The 17,229-nt window shown below is 43.3% G+C and overlaps 4 protein-coding genes and 1 long non-coding RNA gene across 8 annotated transcripts; 2 read left to right on the forward strand and 3 right to left on the reverse strand.

The window, feature by feature from the left end:
- The first annotated feature begins 342 nt into the window (after positions 1-342).
- Positions 343-3,870, forward strand: mlst8 (MTOR associated protein, LST8 homolog (S. cerevisiae)). 2 transcript variants are annotated; one of them, XM_003438719.5, is made up of 9 exons: positions 343-487; positions 665-812; positions 1,756-1,807; positions 1,898-2,060; positions 2,140-2,215; positions 2,319-2,471; positions 2,591-2,715; positions 2,800-2,963; positions 3,278-3,870. In XM_003438719.5, exons 2-9 carry the CDS (start codon positions 684-686, stop codon positions 3,394-3,396), a joined length of 981 nt encoding a protein of 326 aa, XP_003438767.1. In that variant the 5' UTR covers positions 343-487; positions 665-683; the 3' UTR covers positions 3,397-3,870. The 2 variants fall into 2 exon arrangements, with proteins under 2 accessions (XP_003438767.1, XP_025765790.1); XM_025910005.1 differs by having other exon boundaries at positions 376-464.
- Positions 3,463-10,550, reverse strand: bricd5 (BRICHOS domain containing 5). The gene is made up of 6 exons (XM_005448112.4): positions 7,979-10,550; positions 7,644-7,781; positions 7,417-7,566; positions 7,217-7,324; positions 5,891-6,041; positions 3,463-4,354 (listed from the first exon to the last, which is right to left on the reverse strand). The coding sequence occupies exons 1-6, from the start codon at positions 8,030-8,032 to the stop codon at positions 4,260-4,262; spliced, it is 696 nt and encodes a 231-aa protein (XP_005448169.1). The 5' UTR covers positions 8,033-10,550; the 3' UTR covers positions 3,463-4,259.
- Positions 10,551-10,844: 294 nt separating this feature from the next.
- pgp (phosphoglycolate phosphatase) lies at positions 10,845-12,943 on the reverse strand. Of its 2 annotated transcripts, XM_003438718.5 has the most exons (3): positions 12,796-12,943; positions 12,074-12,677; positions 11,426-11,751 (listed from the first exon to the last, which is right to left on the reverse strand). In XM_003438718.5, the coding sequence occupies exons 2-3, from the start codon at positions 12,666-12,668 to the stop codon at positions 11,426-11,428; spliced, it is 921 nt and encodes a 306-aa protein (XP_003438766.1). In that variant the 5' UTR covers positions 12,669-12,677; positions 12,796-12,943. The 2 variants fall into 2 exon arrangements, with proteins under 2 accessions (XP_019218329.1, XP_003438766.1); XM_019362784.2 differs by having other exon boundaries at positions 10,845-11,751; positions 12,074-12,943.
- Positions 12,903-13,637, forward strand: LOC112847722 (uncharacterized). Its single transcript, XR_003221453.1, has 2 exons — positions 12,903-13,034; positions 13,243-13,637. It is a non-coding gene; the product is annotated as an uncharacterized LOC112847722 (long non-coding RNA).
- Positions 13,620-15,704, reverse strand: zdhhc4 (zDHHC palmitoyltransferase 4). 2 transcript variants are annotated; one of them, XM_003438717.5, is made up of 7 exons: positions 15,527-15,704; positions 15,114-15,243; positions 14,899-14,972; positions 14,640-14,818; positions 14,434-14,559; positions 14,089-14,333; positions 13,620-13,991 (listed from the first exon to the last, which is right to left on the reverse strand). In XM_003438717.5, exons 2-7 carry the CDS (start codon positions 15,234-15,236, stop codon positions 13,692-13,694), a joined length of 1,047 nt encoding a protein of 348 aa, XP_003438765.1. In that variant the 5' UTR covers positions 15,237-15,243; positions 15,527-15,704; the 3' UTR covers positions 13,620-13,691. The 2 variants fall into 2 exon arrangements, with proteins under 2 accessions (XP_003438765.1, XP_019218332.1); XM_019362787.2 differs by lacking the exon at positions 15,527-15,704 and adding an exon at positions 15,386-15,520.
- Positions 15,705-17,229: the final 1,525 nt, after the last annotated feature.

The following is a 17,229-nucleotide window of genomic DNA, read 5'->3' on the forward strand; positions in this document are numbered from 1 at the left end:
AGTTTAGTAGTACTTAGAATAACACAGGCTACAGTGATAGAAGCGATCATCTTAAATCCTATTGACTCAATGGCATTTTTCAACTTTCTATTATTTACTTTCTTTTACTTTGGTACTGACTATTAGGACTGAGATATCGCCATATTGACACAAGCAACTTTTCAGACGATGCTAATAAAGCTGAAATTAAAAGATGTTGCAATATTACATAATGAAATACGATTAGTCTTAATTAATATTATGAATTATTGGTATACACTTCTTTGAAAATCATTGTATTTAATTGCAGCATGTCTATTCCTCGTGGACACACCAGCAGAGGGCGGTACTGATCTAGTGATTGAACCGGAACTCTTGAAACACTATTATGTTTCTAAGGGACGCGTTAAGGAGACGTACTTCTTGGCTGGCTTCAACACTAACAACAACAAAGGGGAACTAAAGAAATTTGTCCTTTTAAAACGGTAGTACTGCTGTGTAGTTATAGGTAAGGGGTCTAATGGTTTCATACTAGAAGCGTTTATTGTTTATTGCATAGACTATAAGTTTGGCTAGCCTCTCTTGCTAAAGTTAGCTTATGATACGTTCACAGTTTAACCCTTTTTTGTGCTTTAGCTGTGTTTTGTGTTTTACTTTAATTGTTGCAAATTGAATTTCCCTGCAGTATCCGCCAGGAGTTCGTCATGAATGTGAATCAGGGGACGGTGGGCAGCGACCCGGTCATTCTGGCCACGGCTGGATACGACCACACTGTCCGCTTCTGGCAGGCCCACAGCGGGATCTGCACCAGGACGGTCCAGCACCAGGACTCAGTATCCTTACCCTGATATATGGAGGCTTACGCAGAATGTGTACTGTCATGTTTGAATAATTATAGGTTATGACCATTTATAAATCTCAGGTTTAAAGTTCAAAGTTAATCAGATGTTGTCTATGGGGGGGGGGGGGTTCTCTTCAAGGCAACAAAAGAAAACAAGCTTCTCACAAAAATCCACGTGAACGCAAAAAGTGCTTTTGTTTTAGTTCTGTGTTTTCTATTTGTTTATAGATGTTCTATAAACCCTTTAGGGTTCGCTGAAGTGGGTAATTGCCTTCATCTCACACTCTTTTGTCACACCAACCCTCTGCATGTCCTTCTTCACTACATCCAAGAATCTCTTCTGTGGTCATACTGTTTTCCTCCTGCCTGGCAGCTCCATATTCACACTTCACAGGTCTCATTTACACTGTCTCTCCTCTGCATAGGTCCAGACCATCTCAGCCTTGCCTCTAACCTGTCTCCAAACCACTCTCTTTACTCCGAATGAATCTTGAAATCTTCATTTCTGCCACATCCAGCTCTGTCCCGTATCTTTTTGTCACTGTCACCGTCACCAAACCACACATCATAGCAGGTGTCACTTCCATCTTACAAACCTTCCCTTTCATTCTTGCTGCTATCCTTCTGACACTCATCCCCACATTCTCCAGTCTGCCTGCTCACTCTTGTCACCTCTCTTGTGGACTATCTTGACTGTTACGCCTGTCTCTCTCTCATGACTTTCATTCCTCCTCTCTCCAGACACTCTTCCACCTGGTGCCTGCTTTCACTACAGATCAAAATCTTGTCTGTGAACATCATAGTCCACAGAGACTCCTTTCTGATGTCATCTGTCCACCTGACAGTACCCTGACCTTACCTAGCAGTTTAAATTTGATGAGCTGTAAAATATAGCAGCAACCTACATTGTCCACTTCCTTAACATTTACTCTCAGCAAGTAAATTCACTCGAGGTCACACCTGACAGAAGTATGATTGCAGCCGCAGGTTGGTTACAATTTTCCCCACAATCCTTTTTCTCATTTCTCACCTTAATGTTACTTTGCTTCATAGTAATGTTTGCATTCTGCTTTCAAGGTTATCAGCATATCCGCATGTACGACTTGAACTCCAACAACCCCAACCCGGTCATCAACTACGATGGAGTTAGCAAGAACATCACGTCTGTGGGCTTCCACGAAGATGGACGCTGGATGTACACAGGAGGAGAGGACTGCATGGCTCGCATATGGGACCTGAGGTACTGAAGGACAAGCTCACTGGTCTTTGTTTATTTAATGATCAGCAAACTAAACTCTGATCCCTGCTCTACCTTGTAGGTCAAGAAATCTGCAGTGTCAGAGGATCTTCCAAGTAAACGCTCCAATCAACTGTGTGTGCTTGCATCCTAACCAGGTGAGACACTCAGTACACACAGATGAATCAGGTGAGGCTGTGCTCTTGGTTACTATCTGGAGCATTTGCACTTAATGCCGAAGATTTCATTATGTTTTTTTAGGCAGAGCTTATAGTTGGAGACCAGAGTGGAGTGATCCATATCTGGGATCTGAAGACAGACCATAATGAGCAGCTGATTCCAGAGCCGGAGGTCTCAATCAACTCAGTTCACATTGACCCAGATGCGAGTTACATGGCAGCAGTCAACAGCTCGGTCAGATGCTTAAAAAAATCTGCAGCATATGTGGCGCAGGTTAATAAATTCACTGTTTTATATCGTGTTATATTATTGAAAACCTTTTTTTTTTTTTTTTGCCCGGCTCTCTTTTAAAGGGAAACTGTTACGTGTGGAACCTCGCTGGAGGCATCGGGGATGAAGTGACTCAGCTCATTCCCAAAACCAAGATCCCTGCGCACAAACGCTATTCCCTCCGCTGCAAGTTCAGCCCCGATTCCACGTGAGTGAACCTTTTTCTCCAATTTCCCCCTCATTTCCCCACCAAAAATACAACTTGACATTTTGCATTCGTCGTCGCCTCCAGGCTGCTGGCCACCTGCTCGGCAGACCAGACGTGTAAGATCTGGAGGACGTCCAATTTCTCACTGATGACAGAGCTCAGCATCAAGAGCAATAATCCGGGAGAAACATCCAGAGGCTGGATGTGGGACTGCGCCTTCTCCGGAGACTCGCAGTATATTGTTACAGGTCCATACAGCAGCACACTGCAACAGATCTCAAAACTGAATAAGAATTGTTCAAGTAAAACACTGCAATCTATCTGAGGGCTGCAGATTTGAAATGTGGCTGTTTGTAAGATAAAAAGGACATCTCATTTTCTGATTTTGTCTTGATTTGTCACACTAACCCCTGCCCTGCCATTACATCTGCCATGATGTAAAAGGGGTTTAAAAATGAAACATGGCTTTAAGTTTGCTCTCAGATTATGATAACTTTTAGACACTTCCATGTAAGGCTGGACATTGCTTTGTTTTAATTCTATTTTTTCACTCACTCCACAGCCTCCTCAGATAACCTGGCTCGCCTGTGGTGCGTGGAAACTGGTGAGATCAAAAGGGAATACAGCGGCCACCAGAAGGCCGTGGTGTGTCTGGCCTTTAATGACAGCGTGCTCGGCTGAGAAGCAGAAGGAGGAGATAAAAGGTTGTCAGACAGGAACTAAAGACTCTTATGAGGGTGCCACTCATGTCACGTATGTCAGCGCCAGTACAGTGATCGACTTGAGGAAGCGGGCACAGTGGCCATCTCTGGCATATGCGCAGAGTGACACAGCCAAAATAAAAATCTGTAAAGTTAAAATCTGTTTTAATGGACTTATTTTGTTTCCACAGACGTACAGAAAGAAATCTGTCAATGACGAGGCAGACATAATAGTTTGTTTGTTTTTTTATTCAAATTGCAAAACTCTGTTTTTACAGAGCGCTATATTTATTGTAAAAAAGACCACATTAATCACAGGTGCTTTGTATGTGCAGCAGACTTGTCTAATCTCTTACATGTGCTATGTATGATTTATTTGAATAGCTGTTCTGTTCTTCATTATGTGGAGGAGGACTGCTGAATAAACGGTGTACAGAAATGTCTTTATACCCAACAGGTTGTGTCTTTTATTCTCAGAACAAAACAGTCACATTGTAACAGGAACGGTTACACACAGCAGTCCGTTACAGGACATACAGTTAGAGGCATTTACAACAAAAAAACGGGGGGCGGGGGTTCTTTCTTCTTTAATCTGTGAAGCGTGCCACCAGAGAGGGAATTATACATGAAGAGAGTGATGATGGGGATTTGGCGATAAATGTGACAGCCTGTCTCCAGCTCACTTCTTTCTCGGAAGGAAGAAAATGGTTTACTGGTGGCTGTATGGCACAAAGGAAACAGTCAAAGCTCGCTTTTGTTCTTGAAGAGGGAGCCAAAAACAAAAAGAAAAGAGACAACTTTGTTTCCCTGATCTTTTGCCGGGAGGATCGAGAGAATGCAGAGTCACTCTGGAAGGTAGTAGAAGCACACGGACACGCAGATGTTGCTGGGGAAGCAGATGTCGATGCAGAAGTAGACCAACCTCTGTTTGCCTGGGCCTGAGAAAATGAGAGGTCATGTGACTCATTAAAAAATACAAATTTAGATTAAAGTGTCACTTGAAAACAAATCATTTAGAAATGCAGTCATTTGCATGAGTCATTCATGGTTTAAAAGCAGCCAGATTTAGTTTGCTGTTCAGAATGGGCTCGCGTACATGCTGTTGAGGGAGCGCACAGTGAAGTACATAAAAAGACTTTCAGGCCGTGGAAAGGTCACATTAGGCCACGAATCAGGTTTCAGTCTGACACGCTGCTGCGTTGCGGAGCGGCCGCAGGGCTAATTGAAAAACCTCTCTGCGCGTAGGCTCCGGTGACCCTGACAAATGAGCCCTTGTGTGAAAACTTCAGCATAATTTCTGTTCTGTTCTCCCAATTTGTGACTCAGGTGTCTGGAAAAAAAGAGTCGATTCATAAATGAGTCTATGAAACTAGTAGGGAACAGTTCTGGGGTGGTTATAGAAAATTCCACTGTTTTCTGAGTATTTAAAGGGATCATCATCAGAGTAAAAGACTCCGTGGTGCTCTTTGGTGCAGCTTTGTCAAACAGTATCAGAAATCGCTTTTTAAGCCGAATCTGAAGCTCTTGTGAAACCAATTTTTAAAGCCCATGTTCCAAATATAGACAAATTTTATTAAAAATCCAGAGCCCATAAAATGTTCTGACTATCCTGAGGAACTGAGCCCGACGCCAGTTCATTTTTCCTGAAAGTGCAAGTAGAGGAGAAATGCAGCACACTGTTTTTTCTTTAGTTTTGCAGAAAACATAACTCAGGATATTTTGGGAGATATTTTCAGCTTTGGATTAATGCACATTTGATCTTTGAGCTGTGCGAAACTTCAAATTTTGGTATTGATGCGATACTAAATATATACAAGATCAGTATTGCAGATATCGAGACTTATAACCAGTAAAGGCAGCTTATAAAGGGGAGAGCAGTGTGTGTGGTCTGTGAGATTAATCATCAATTTGTACATTCTGAACACATTTTAATGACCACTAAATCACTGTCATTTTTTACTGTCTACAATAATTAGTTAAATTAGTTAATCACTATAACAACCCCTTCGTGGTGGTCATGTATTTCGAAATGTGCTTGTCCCTAAAGCACTTTAGGTCACCTTCCTTTGTTGATGTGTGTGACAGTCAGACATTTTTCATGGTGCATGTTTGAGGTATATTCTTTCATATCCCCAAAAAATACTTTTCTCACCACAATTCAGTGAGCTACATACTGAGAGGATAGAGGATAGGATAGAAGCAAAGTATCAATCCAGTACCGATACTAATACCAAAGCTGGTATTGATACTATTGATATTTGGATGTATAGATATTGATACTATTGATATCCCACCTCTAATGATGCAAGAAGATGTCACACAGTGAAAACGTGGATTTGTTGACAACAGGTAAAATTCAGAATATATCAGCTTTTTTTTCACTAGTTTAACTTTTTTTTCTAAACTTTATCAGAATAATTGTAAAGCTTTTTTTAACGTAACATTTGATGTTTATGCCAAAGCAGTCCCCTCACCCTCGGTCCTCCTGGTCCAGTGGACCGACCTGTCCTGACACAGGGCCTGGAGAGGCTCCTCCAGCGAGGACACATTCACCTGACTGGCTGCCAGTACTCCCAGGAACTCCATCTGCCTCTGGGTCTCATTCCCAGACAGCTGGAACTGGCTCTGCCGAGGACAGCACCGCAGTATCAATATCCACAACAAAGAGTTCTTATTTTCAGCGGAAAGTATTTTAATTACTGTGAGGAATCATATTAAACTCATAAAGGAGAAAAAGCGAGAAAAAAAAAGATGGAAACTTGAGCTCCTATTAGCCTGATATCTTCACTGATGAGGCCGACTTGGTTGCGCATTTGTGCTCGCATTCACCCCAAACACTGTGCGTAATTGCGCCTCTTACAACTCTGATTGGCTCTGATAACAAACCGCTTAAAGTCCTGTTGTGCTGAAGTAGCTCACACACCAACCAGTTTTCCTTTTCTGTTAAAAAGAACCAATAAGACCATTGTGCCTCAGCACAGACAAGCCACATCTGCTAGCCCCAATATCATAGATTAAATGGCTACAGCAGCTACGTTTGAATACACAGAGCCTGTATGAGATATGTGACACCATGAGACAGGATCACAGAAAAGCAGCTTCTGAGACGAGGAACTGGGGTATTGTGTAAAAAGATGATAAGAAGTCCCTCTCAGTTTACCTCCAAGGTCCCACAACTCATCTCAAAGTCTCCATTCAGCCAGGGCCAGCACCATTCACCTGATCATATTGTCAAATCATAATTAAGAATCAGATAATGACACAGATGAAAACTTTTTAAAGACTGGATGTCAGTGTTCAAGATCCAGGCATTTGTCAACAAGCAGATACACGCTGGCCCTTTAATGCATCAACCTGTATTTTAATCCAAAAAGAAGCGCCTTAAAAGTTGAAAAGCCCTCACACAGAGCGGCCATTGTGCCCAGTCCAGGGCTCGGGCTCGCTGCCGTAACCTCCTGTAAGAATATCCCCGGGCACGCCGAGGGGGCTGAAGGGATCAGATGTGCTGAGGAATTCAGCCGTTGGAGTAAGAGAGACAGACTATGAGGCTCTTCGCGGCCCTGTACGCTTCACCTCTCTCTTTGTACGGCGTACCCCACAAAGTCATGCAAAACCACCAAGTCCTGGCTCAGTGGTGCAGTGCACTGAAATGCCAGTTCACACATTAGTGCAGCTGCTACCTTAGAAACACCTGGCAGAGCTAAAAGGGCAACTTTTTCTTAATATGCCTGGTGCACTTTGATGTGTCTCTTAATGCAGTGGGGAAGACCATATTATATAACATGTCCCCTGCCCGCTACCTTGCGTGCCGACTCGTGGAGGACGGAGTTCACATTCTTGTAGTCTGACTCCTCCATCTTTCTCAGGAAGCAGCTCTCCTGGCTGACGGGTTTGTAGCATATCAGACTCTGAAACACAGAAACACATTTACCCATCATAACTCGCAGACGTTCCCCCTTTTTTCTAATTAATCAGCGTAATTCAAGTCATCTGGACATACATGTTTTATATCAAAGAGCACAGTGGACGTCTGATTCATCGACGAGGTCACAGAAAAGGTCACCAGGTCATTCTGCTGGTCAACAACTGCTGATTGGTTGATAAGCGCGCCAGTCTGATCTGAAACAGTGAACCTCACAGTCTGCAAAGGCTGAAAAAACAGAGATTGGTAAATCAGAAGTTGGTAAATGTAAACCAGGGCACGATAAGGGAAGGTGTGTGTCGTACCTGAGAGTGAGGCTGAGACCTCCCGAAGTGCCCCGTCAAACCCAGGGCGAGGATGGCCAGGAGCAGGCAGGCTGAGAGGCTGACCCAGAATGCCTTGTGCGGGAAGTGGAACAAAGGGGACTCCTCAGGGCCCCCATCCTGAGAACACATGAACCAGCAACAGGCGTTAAAAAACCCTATTTGATGGTTATTTGGGGTATTTAAGTCCCGGGCTGTGAACAGGAACCCACCCAGCTATAAACTTGTAAACCTGCAATACAACAAAAGTGGGGTCTGTAAGTAACCAACATATCCCAGCTATTTCAAATCCTCCCTCTTGTCTGTAATGCTCTTACTGTGCACTCTTCTTCCTCCAGGCGGTTTTCTGAACGCTTCCAGCACCTCACCATCGCTGTGTCCCTTGGCGGCTCCTCACTCGGTCTGCTCCCTTCTCGTAGCTACCGGCATGGAGCTGTGGTCATGACCAGCACTGGACTGAGACTCGGTACACCTGACCGGCTTCTCTTTTCTTTGTCCTCACAAACCTCACACCTCCCCCTCCCCTCATCCCCTCCTCAGGTCTCACAGATTCCCTCCCCCCCAAAAACAGGGAAAAAAAGTCACGCTTCACCCTAAACTTCCAGATCTCGCCAAACTCAATTTCCAATTTTTGTCTTCCTGCAATTTCCTTCATTTTTTAAATGTCTTCTCTAATGTGGCTTAATACGCCTCTTTAACATGATCCATTTCTTTATTGCCCCTGTCCCCCCACTCCTTTCTCCCCTTGCTCCAACATACACTTACACGAGAGGAACTGGCTTCTCCCCAACAGTCCAAACAAAGGACAAAGAGGTAAGGCAGGCACGGGCTGGAAAGCTTCTCTCGTCAGGTGAGGGGTGATATGCTGCTGCTGGTGCTGCATCCAGCCGATGACAGCCCAAGGTGACTGAGGACTTTGAGAGAAGTTCACTCTAAACTTAAAGCCACGAGGAAGTAAGTATGTAAGGTTTGTTTATATAGAGCTTTACAGGAAGCAAGGTCACAAAGTGTTTTACAGAATAAGATACAACAACTAAAATTCTATAAACAGATAAAACTAAATAAAGGCATGCCATCACAGGGGAGTCTTGAGTTTCTTTTCAAAGGTATTAACAGCATCCACAGATTTTAGGTCCAAAGAAAGAGTTCCACAAACTGGGGGCCAGAAGCATTGATCAGCAGACCTCAGACGTTGGGTATGGATGTAGCAGGTCAGTGACAAATAGAAGCACTCGAGGGCTGTGATAGTGATCAGCACAATTTAAATCGAACGTTAAACTTTATTGGGAGTCAGCATAAGGAAGACAGAATCAGCGTCACATGGGGGTGTGGTGAGAAGCCTTGCAGCAGCATTCTGAATCACTTTTAAGAAATCCAGGGATGACTTCTACAAAGGCGTAGCACCTCATTTCAGTTCAGTTCAACTCAATTTTATTCAAGTGGAACCAACTTCTACAGCTCCACAGCTCCCAGTTTGGAGCCTGGTAACCAATAGAATAAGGAGGCTATCTATATCAGCTGTGCACAACCCTCACTGAACAGAGGTTGTGACTTATGACACCAGCTGTCAGCCACCTACTATGCAGTCTTGAGAACCCTTCCCAGAAGCTTCAATCCCCACTCACACCATGCCTCAGGTGACCTCAATAAGCCATAGCACGGAGCGATGTCTTTGAGTGGTTTCATCCTTAACTTTTTCACACCTTGGCTCTTGTGGTAAAACACATGATCCTCCAAGGGAAAAAAACCCAGTTGGGGTTAAAGATGTAGGACTTTGCAGTTTTTCTTTTTATAACTGAAGAAGCCTCTTGGATAAGAAGTGAAATGTCTTCACAAACTTAAAGAACTATGACTGTCTCCTTTTTTCAACTTTTAAGACAGTAAATTATAATAATCAAGGCATCTACCACACCGTCTGCCTGGTCCAAACGTTCCACTGTTGAATGCTATCAATTATTAATACTGTTACTCATCCAGGGTAAGGAGTTAGCAGAGGGAGCATTTCTGGTTTTAAAAGGAGCTACCTTATTTAAAACAGTGATCATTAAAAGAATGCACGGTTGGATTTACATGGCTGTCCAGGGAAGGGGAAAGGCATTTTCAGTGTTAAAAACAACAGAAAGATGTGCAGAAAGATGATAAAAAATATTTTTCTGTATTTATATGATAACCAGTAACAGGGTTCAAATCGTAAGTGAATAAAAAAGAACACACAAGTGGTCAGAATAAATGGACTTGATGTTCAGGCCTAGATTAAAAACAATATGTAAAACGTGTCCTTTGTTGCGAGTGAGTTTGACACACTGTGAAAGAGAGCCAGAGATTAATAATAACTAATGGTGAAATACGGAGTGATTTATAAACACATAGCGAGTGAAAAAGAAAGGCTCAGTGCATCACGGGAGCCCCCAGCAGCCTAGACCATTGCAGCATAGTTAAAGGAGGGTTCAGGGTCACCTTATCCAGCCCTAACTGTAACCTTTATATAAAAGGAAAGTTTTAAGCCTAATCTTAAAAGTAGAGTGGGTGTTTATCTCCCGAACCCAAACTGGAAGCTGGAGGCTCTGCCTCCTATTCGATCTCTAAATAGCCACAAGTAAGCTATCAGTCTGAGTGAAGTGCTCTATTGGGGTGATACGGTACTATGAAGTCTTCAACAAAAGATAAGGCCTGATTATTCAAGACCTTGTATGTGGGGAGAAGGATTTCAGAATAGATTCTGGATCTAACTGGGAGCCAGTGATAGGAGAAATATGCTCTCTGTCTAGTCCCTGTGCATGCACTTTAGAGATGTTGTGCAAATGCATGAAAACAATTTGTGTTTACTATGAACACTGAAGGACATGTGCTGGTCAATAGTCCATCAAGCTGATGAATTTTGCCATAGCATCTTCTATATGAAAATTAAAACCACCCAAAAATAAGAAGTTTCAACAATTTTAAAAGTAATCATCAGGAAATCAGTGAACGTGTTAAAAACAAGAAACATGAACCAGGCAGACGGTATGGTAGATCATGTAAAAATAGTTTATTTTTGAGTTTAACATGAGTTAAACTCATGTTACAGAGTTTAACATGTCTTTTTTGGATGTGATACTTACCCTTAAGAAAAGTCAGACATATTTTTTTTAAATGTTATGTGATTGTTTTATGACGTAATAAATAACATGACGGATCCAAATATTACTCTTGCACAATCCCTTGAATCTAAATGCAGATATCGGAACATTGTGTTGAGGTCTTAGAATACAGAACAAAGAAAGCTCAAGTTCAGCCAGTTCAGCGCCTTTCAGTCTGATTCTGCCCGTTGGAACAATGATGTAAACCTTATTACTAAACTGTTGACACTTCGTGTGTGCTCACTTCTCTTCCCAAGTTTGACTTGTAGTTGCTCAAGAGGTTACATTGCATATCTGGTAGGGGCTTTTATAGTTCACTGACATCTTTTAAAAAAAAAAGAAAGGAACACACTCATTTATGCAACGCAACTCTTAACGCTTAAATACATTGAAAAAAATACTGAGGATTATTGTTCTCACGCTGTTAATAATCACTTAAAACATATTAAAATTAGGTTTAGCAGATAAAATAAAATATAGATAGAGCTTCTGTAGCTTTAGTCTCCTGTCCCACAGCAGGTAAGTGCTGTTACAGAGATTATCTGAAGCAGCAGAAAACAACACAAAACAAAAAAATTCCCTTTTTTAAAGAAAAAAACAAAACAAAAAACACTGGATCCTGAGTGTTGTGCAGGTTTCTCAGTCTCATCCCTGCAGAGCTGGAAGGAGGTCCGCGATGCTCTCCACGTAGTAATCCGGCACCATCCCCTGCCTCTCTGGGCAGCCGCTTTTCTGATGGGCTTCAGCATCCGCCACAGTGCTGACCCCCGTGAGGGTTAGAAGGGTCTTCAGGCCGCAGTTGGAGCCCAGCAAGATGTCAGTGTCCAGACGGTCGCCGACCATCAGGCAACGGTCGGCTTTCACACCAAACTGGGAGGCCACACAGTCGAACATGAAGTGGTTGGGCTTCCCAACCGTCTGGGCCTCACGCTGGGCTGCTGTCTCAACGGCCTGAAGCAGACAGCCGGTACCTGAAGGTTAAGAGTGACAGTCAGGAGGTGAGGTGACCGTTTACTGTTTAATCCTACAGATTAGGTTTGTTCAGATTAACAGGAAAGAGGACAAGATTGAAAATAAATCGTTGCCAATACACTTAAAAGCCTCAGCACTGCCTCTATTCAGGTCTTCTAACCTCTGTTTAGGGTTAAACACGGCTGAACAATAAATCGCTTGTGCTGACATTACTCTGAAAACAGTTCTGTGGATATTCTGACCGAAATAAAAGCAAACAAAAGGCACCTACTGAGTTTTAAAAATGCGTTAAATGGAACAAAGTGCAGAGTAACTGTTTACCTGGGACGGCCTTGCCTCCCTCCAGGGGCAGCCTGGTGTCCCTGTTGGTCCCCACAAACAGACAACCCTGCTGGGTCAGATACTGCATGGCTCGGTTCAATTTCATGTAACTGAAATGCTCATCGAAACCGACCACCACCGCTTTCACCTCGGGATCCAGGGGCACGTTGGCCCAGTCAATCGGCTTTCCGCAGATGTGGTCGGGTCCCACCCCGGTCTGCTGGATCCCCACCGCCTCCAGCTCCTGCCTCATCGCGTTGCTTCCTATCAGGTACACTTTGCCCTCCAGCTTGCAGACCGTTTTCAGGTACATAGCGCAGCAGTACGCGGTCCCGAACACTTCATCTTCCGTCACGTCGAAGCCCAGCGCGGTCATTTTATCGGCGTACATCTTCCTGGACTTAGTGCTGTTGTTGGTGACGAAGAACACCCTCTTGCCATTTTCCTTGAGAAGGTTTATGACTTGAGGAGCTCCGGGAATGGCCTGGTCCCCCCGCCAGATGACGCCGTCGCAGTCGAACAGGATGCTGTCCACAGAGTCCAGCAGCTGCTTCACCAGAGCTCCGCTCAGCCGGGTGCATTTTGACACAGACATCGGGGAAGACTGCGGCGAACGGAGCGTGAAGAAATTTAAAAACGGGAAGCTTTACCGGCTGGCAGCTATCGCTACTGGACGTTGCTTTCCTCACCGGGAAAAAAGCCTCTAATGTCACGATACTTACTCAAGTAAAGTAGTAGCGCTATGTCAGGAGACAAAGAGGCGAGCTGTAAATGTTAACCGTTAATAACCGGTCAAAACAACCGGTTTTGGTGTGCTGTGTGAGGAGCTCCAATCCACCGGAGCCTGACCTTCTGACCGCCGAGCGTTGCATCAATGCAGCGAGTACTTCCGCACCGGCTTAAAGCGACAGGAGCCACACACTAAGAAGTCCGGTCAAACTTCCGCTTTGATAAAATAAAAGTAATTAAATATTTTATTTTATTTTTAATTTAGAAGAACAGGTGCTTTATGATGATGATTAACTCAATCAGCAAACACATTTGTTTTCTAACCCATCTTCTGATTTTTTTAATTGTTATGTTACTTTGTATTGTGGTTTCAATAAAGTTTAAGAAAAAATCAGAACACTGGATGTATAGCTGATTTTTATTTATTTTTTTTTGTTCAGTGTCGACTGGAAACACGTTCCTTACGTTTAGCTGAAGTTCCAAGGTAGGGTCAGCTTTTTCTTTTCAATGTTATATTATTGTGTCTTCATCTATACTTTATTTTTCTTGGAATCTTAGCCTCCTCCCAACTTCTTAACTTTTTCATATTACAAAAACTCCAACACTGGTCATAAAAATTTAAACGTAAAAACATTTTTAAAAAAAACCTCTCCTCAGCCATCAAAATAACTTGTGTAAATACATCCCCATTAACCCCACAAGCAGCAGCTACTTTGGGCTTCAACGTTATCACAGAAGTTACCTCTAAGTGTTTGATTAGGTAAGTTTGTAGCTGCAACAGTTAATTAAAACAATCAGCAATTCACAAACCAGAGGCCATAAAGAAACCAATAAACTTTATTTTCCAGTAGTGTTTACATTAGTTATCGTAGACATTACATGTAACCAATCAATTGTCTTTTTTCTGAACAGGCTGTGGAGGGAAGAAAATCTCCCCCAGGTTTCGGAGGACCCCCCTGCTGTAGTAGTATCTTTTAGAGTGATCTGGGACGGGGCTACAGAGAATATCAGCCACTGTAGATGGGTGGCAGTGCTGGCAAACGTAGCCTCGACTTTTGTACCACTCATTGGAGGTCTGGTTCACAACAGCCAGAAAGGAATGGAACATGGTGTAACCCGCCAGGAGGAAGAATACGAAAAGTAAGAAGCCCAGCATGAAGATGATTCGGGGAAAAGTAAGGAAGAGATGCTGGAAGAAAAAAATGGGAGGAGGGGCGGGTTATTAAAATTCAATTTCAGTTAGAAGCAAAAACAGCTGTGTGCAATATTCAGCGTGTCAGCAGTACCTGCACCACAAACAGAAATCCCGCTGGCTGCCGTTGGCCGTTCTCATCTAAGTAACTGGCCCCCAGGAGCCCTGTGCGCAGCACAACATGAAGCAGCATGTCCACCGTTAACAGGGCGATGTCGAACGCCATGGCACAGACGCTGAAGAGGTAGAGCAGGAAGTAACGTGTGTTCTGAGCACCGATGCAGTTGTTCACCCAGACGCAGTGGTGGTCGAAACGCTGCACACACCTGTTGCAGACCCCTGAATCACAGGAGGAGTTACAGTCAGCACTAAGACACGCTACCTTTGTTTTTCTCCCAGTACCTCAGGTGCTAACATTGACAAATTAAAAAGCACTCACTACAGTGTTTTGAGCGGGCTGGTTTGACAAGCTGGCAAGTCGAACATGAGATTCCCGGGTGAAACAATCTCCTGTCGTACGAATAGATGTGCAGCTGACCGGCAACTTTCTTCTTTGTCACTGTGCCTGACAGATGGAGAGAAGTGAGATAACACACTGCCATTGATGACACCACCACCACACATTTAAACAAGATGTGGTCAAACCTGGGTCTGTCTTGATGCAGAGGTAGAAGAAGGAGGTCTTGATGGCCAACAGGATATAAGGCACAGATAGGCTGATCAGAGTGGTGTCCATCTCCCTACAGAAGCCAAACACCTCGTAGGTGAACTCTGCATACACGGCGCCCTCCAGCAGGATGTGCAGGTATATGAACGCGTTGCTCCTGCAGTCCAATGCAAATAACACTGAATAGAGCCTTAAATAAACATTAAACTCTGTAAACACTAAGCGTGAACTACAAACCTCTGATGGAACAGTCTGTGCAAGGTCCACTGTGAAAACTTCTGCAGCCATTTTGGAGTAATAGATGCAAGTCTCTGTGAAAAAAAAGCACATAGTTCTAACTGGAGTGGATAGGTTTTTCTTTATATTGAGACAACAGCGCCACATAGTGTCGCTTTTTGGAAATGCATAAAAAGAAAAGCTTCATACTCATCCTGTTTCTGCTCTTTTCTTACCTTTAACGCAAAGCTGTAGAGTGAATTAAGGGGGCTGTGTTGCTGGCCGGAGTATCTGCACACTAGAGCTATACATGTGAGCACCACCACGACGTAAATACCAAACAGCGTCAGGAAATCCATATCTCACCTGGCAGCATCACAGAGAGGCAAACAACAGGTGTTTACGGTACAAACTCACCGAGAGCAGGTAGCAAGCTTAACAAGAAACAATTAAGCTTTGTTACAGTTGATTCTTAGTCATGGTTACTTCCTTTAAACGCGTTAAAGACCTTTAAAAACGACTCAGGTGAACAAGTTAGGTTAGCATGCGCTGAAACCTCTCAGCGCCCACACAGCAGCGTTAGCAAAACTGAACCAAGTCTTCGTTTCTTCACCTTGTAAACCCATTTTCATGCTCGCTCTCCCCTTACCATCTAGTCGGGGTTACACATAGCTGCCTTTTAGTGTTTGTCTCAAGTCAACAGTCGGTTTAGGAGGCTTCTAGTTTCACTTTTGCTCCATGCTCACGTCCTGCCCCTGTAAACAATGCTACTTCCTTAGCATCGCTGATGGGCTGGGCTAACGTCGAAGCCTCCCCGCTGTGAGAGGACAGTGTGTGTGTCCTACTCCTTTTTACTTTACACTGAAATAAATGAAAAGTCTGTTTTGTTTTTTGGGGGTTTTTCCGGCTGATTAAGAGAGTGGATTATTAATTTTAAAAGTTGTAACTATACTTTCCGTTAAAAGTCCCTGTCTCCTGTTATAAACGTGTATTAATAGCCATACAGGGAGCTGGCAAGACAAGTGCATTCAGCCAGAGTGAGCTCTTTCTTTTATTGAAAATCCAGTTATTTTTCGACAGTTTACATCCCCATTGCTTAAACGTCTTCTATTTAAAAAAAAGAGCTATGATGCACATCACTACCCACATACACTCATTGGTTACTACATTGTTAACGCAAATGTTAAATCAGCCTATGGCAGCAGCTCAGTGCAGTTACCGATGCAGACATAGCCAAGACGACCTGCTGAAGTTCACTAAACTGAGCATCAGAATAAGGATGAAAGGTGATTTAAGTGACTTTGAATGTGGCATTGCTGTTGGGGCTGGACAGGCTGCTCCAAGTATTTCAGAAACTGCTGGTTGACTGTGATTTTCCCACACAAGCATCTCTAGGTTTTACAGAGGATGGTACCAAAAAAGAGTCAATATCCAGTGAGCGGCAGTTCTCTGGGTGAAAATGTCTTGTTGATGCTAGAAGTCAAAGAAAAAGCTAACAGGAAGGCAATAAAAACTCAAATAACTCATCGCAGAGTTACTCTAAACTCAAAACACATCAACACTTGAAGAAAATAGGCTACAGCAGCGACCACACCAGGTGCAATCTCAGCTAAGATCAAGAAACTGAGGCTAGAATTCTCACAGGCTCACCAAACTTGGACAGAAGACTGGAAAAATGTTGCCTGGAGCCTGCTTTGACATGTAATTGTCAAGGTCGGAATTTGGAGTAAAAACCATGAAGCAGGGATTCATCCTGCTTTGTCTTAATGGTTCAGGCTGCTGCTGGTGGTATAATAGTGTGTGGGGCATTTTTTGGCACACTTTAGGCCCCTTTACCAAATGAGCATCATTTAAATTCCACATCCCACCTGAGTATTTTTGCCAACCATGTGCATCTCTCTATGATGGCTGCTTCTAGCTGGATCATGTGCAGTGTCAAGGGAGGAATGTTGAATGTGTGCCACAAAGAATGAAGGCAGTCCTGAAGGCAAAAGGGTGTCCAAGGTGTACTTAATGAAGTGACTGGTGAGTGTATAAACTGGAAGTTTTGAGGCCTTTGCCAGAGCCAATAATACATGTTTTATAAATGCATTACTCTTGATTTTACTGTTAAATGTGTTATTGGTTAATTCACTAGTTCATTGAGGGGATTTCTGCCAGCAGTTTCTATAGTTCAAGAAAGAGAGAGGTGATGTCTGGAGCTTTGCTACCTGAGGAATCCAGTGTGGAAGATGATCTGTGAGATAGCATCAACAGTAATGTTTGTTTCCACTGTCCAAAATACATGTGAGTAATTGAAGTATTTTATACCTACTCTCTCTCTCTTTTTTTTTTTTTTACTTTTTAAAACAT

Source organism: Oreochromis niloticus, linkage group LG8 (genome assembly GCF_001858045.2).
Source record: "Oreochromis niloticus isolate F11D_XX linkage group LG8, O_niloticus_UMD_NMBU, whole genome shotgun sequence".
NCBI classification, from domain to species: Eukaryota; Metazoa; Chordata; class Actinopteri; order Cichliformes; family Cichlidae; genus Oreochromis; species Oreochromis niloticus.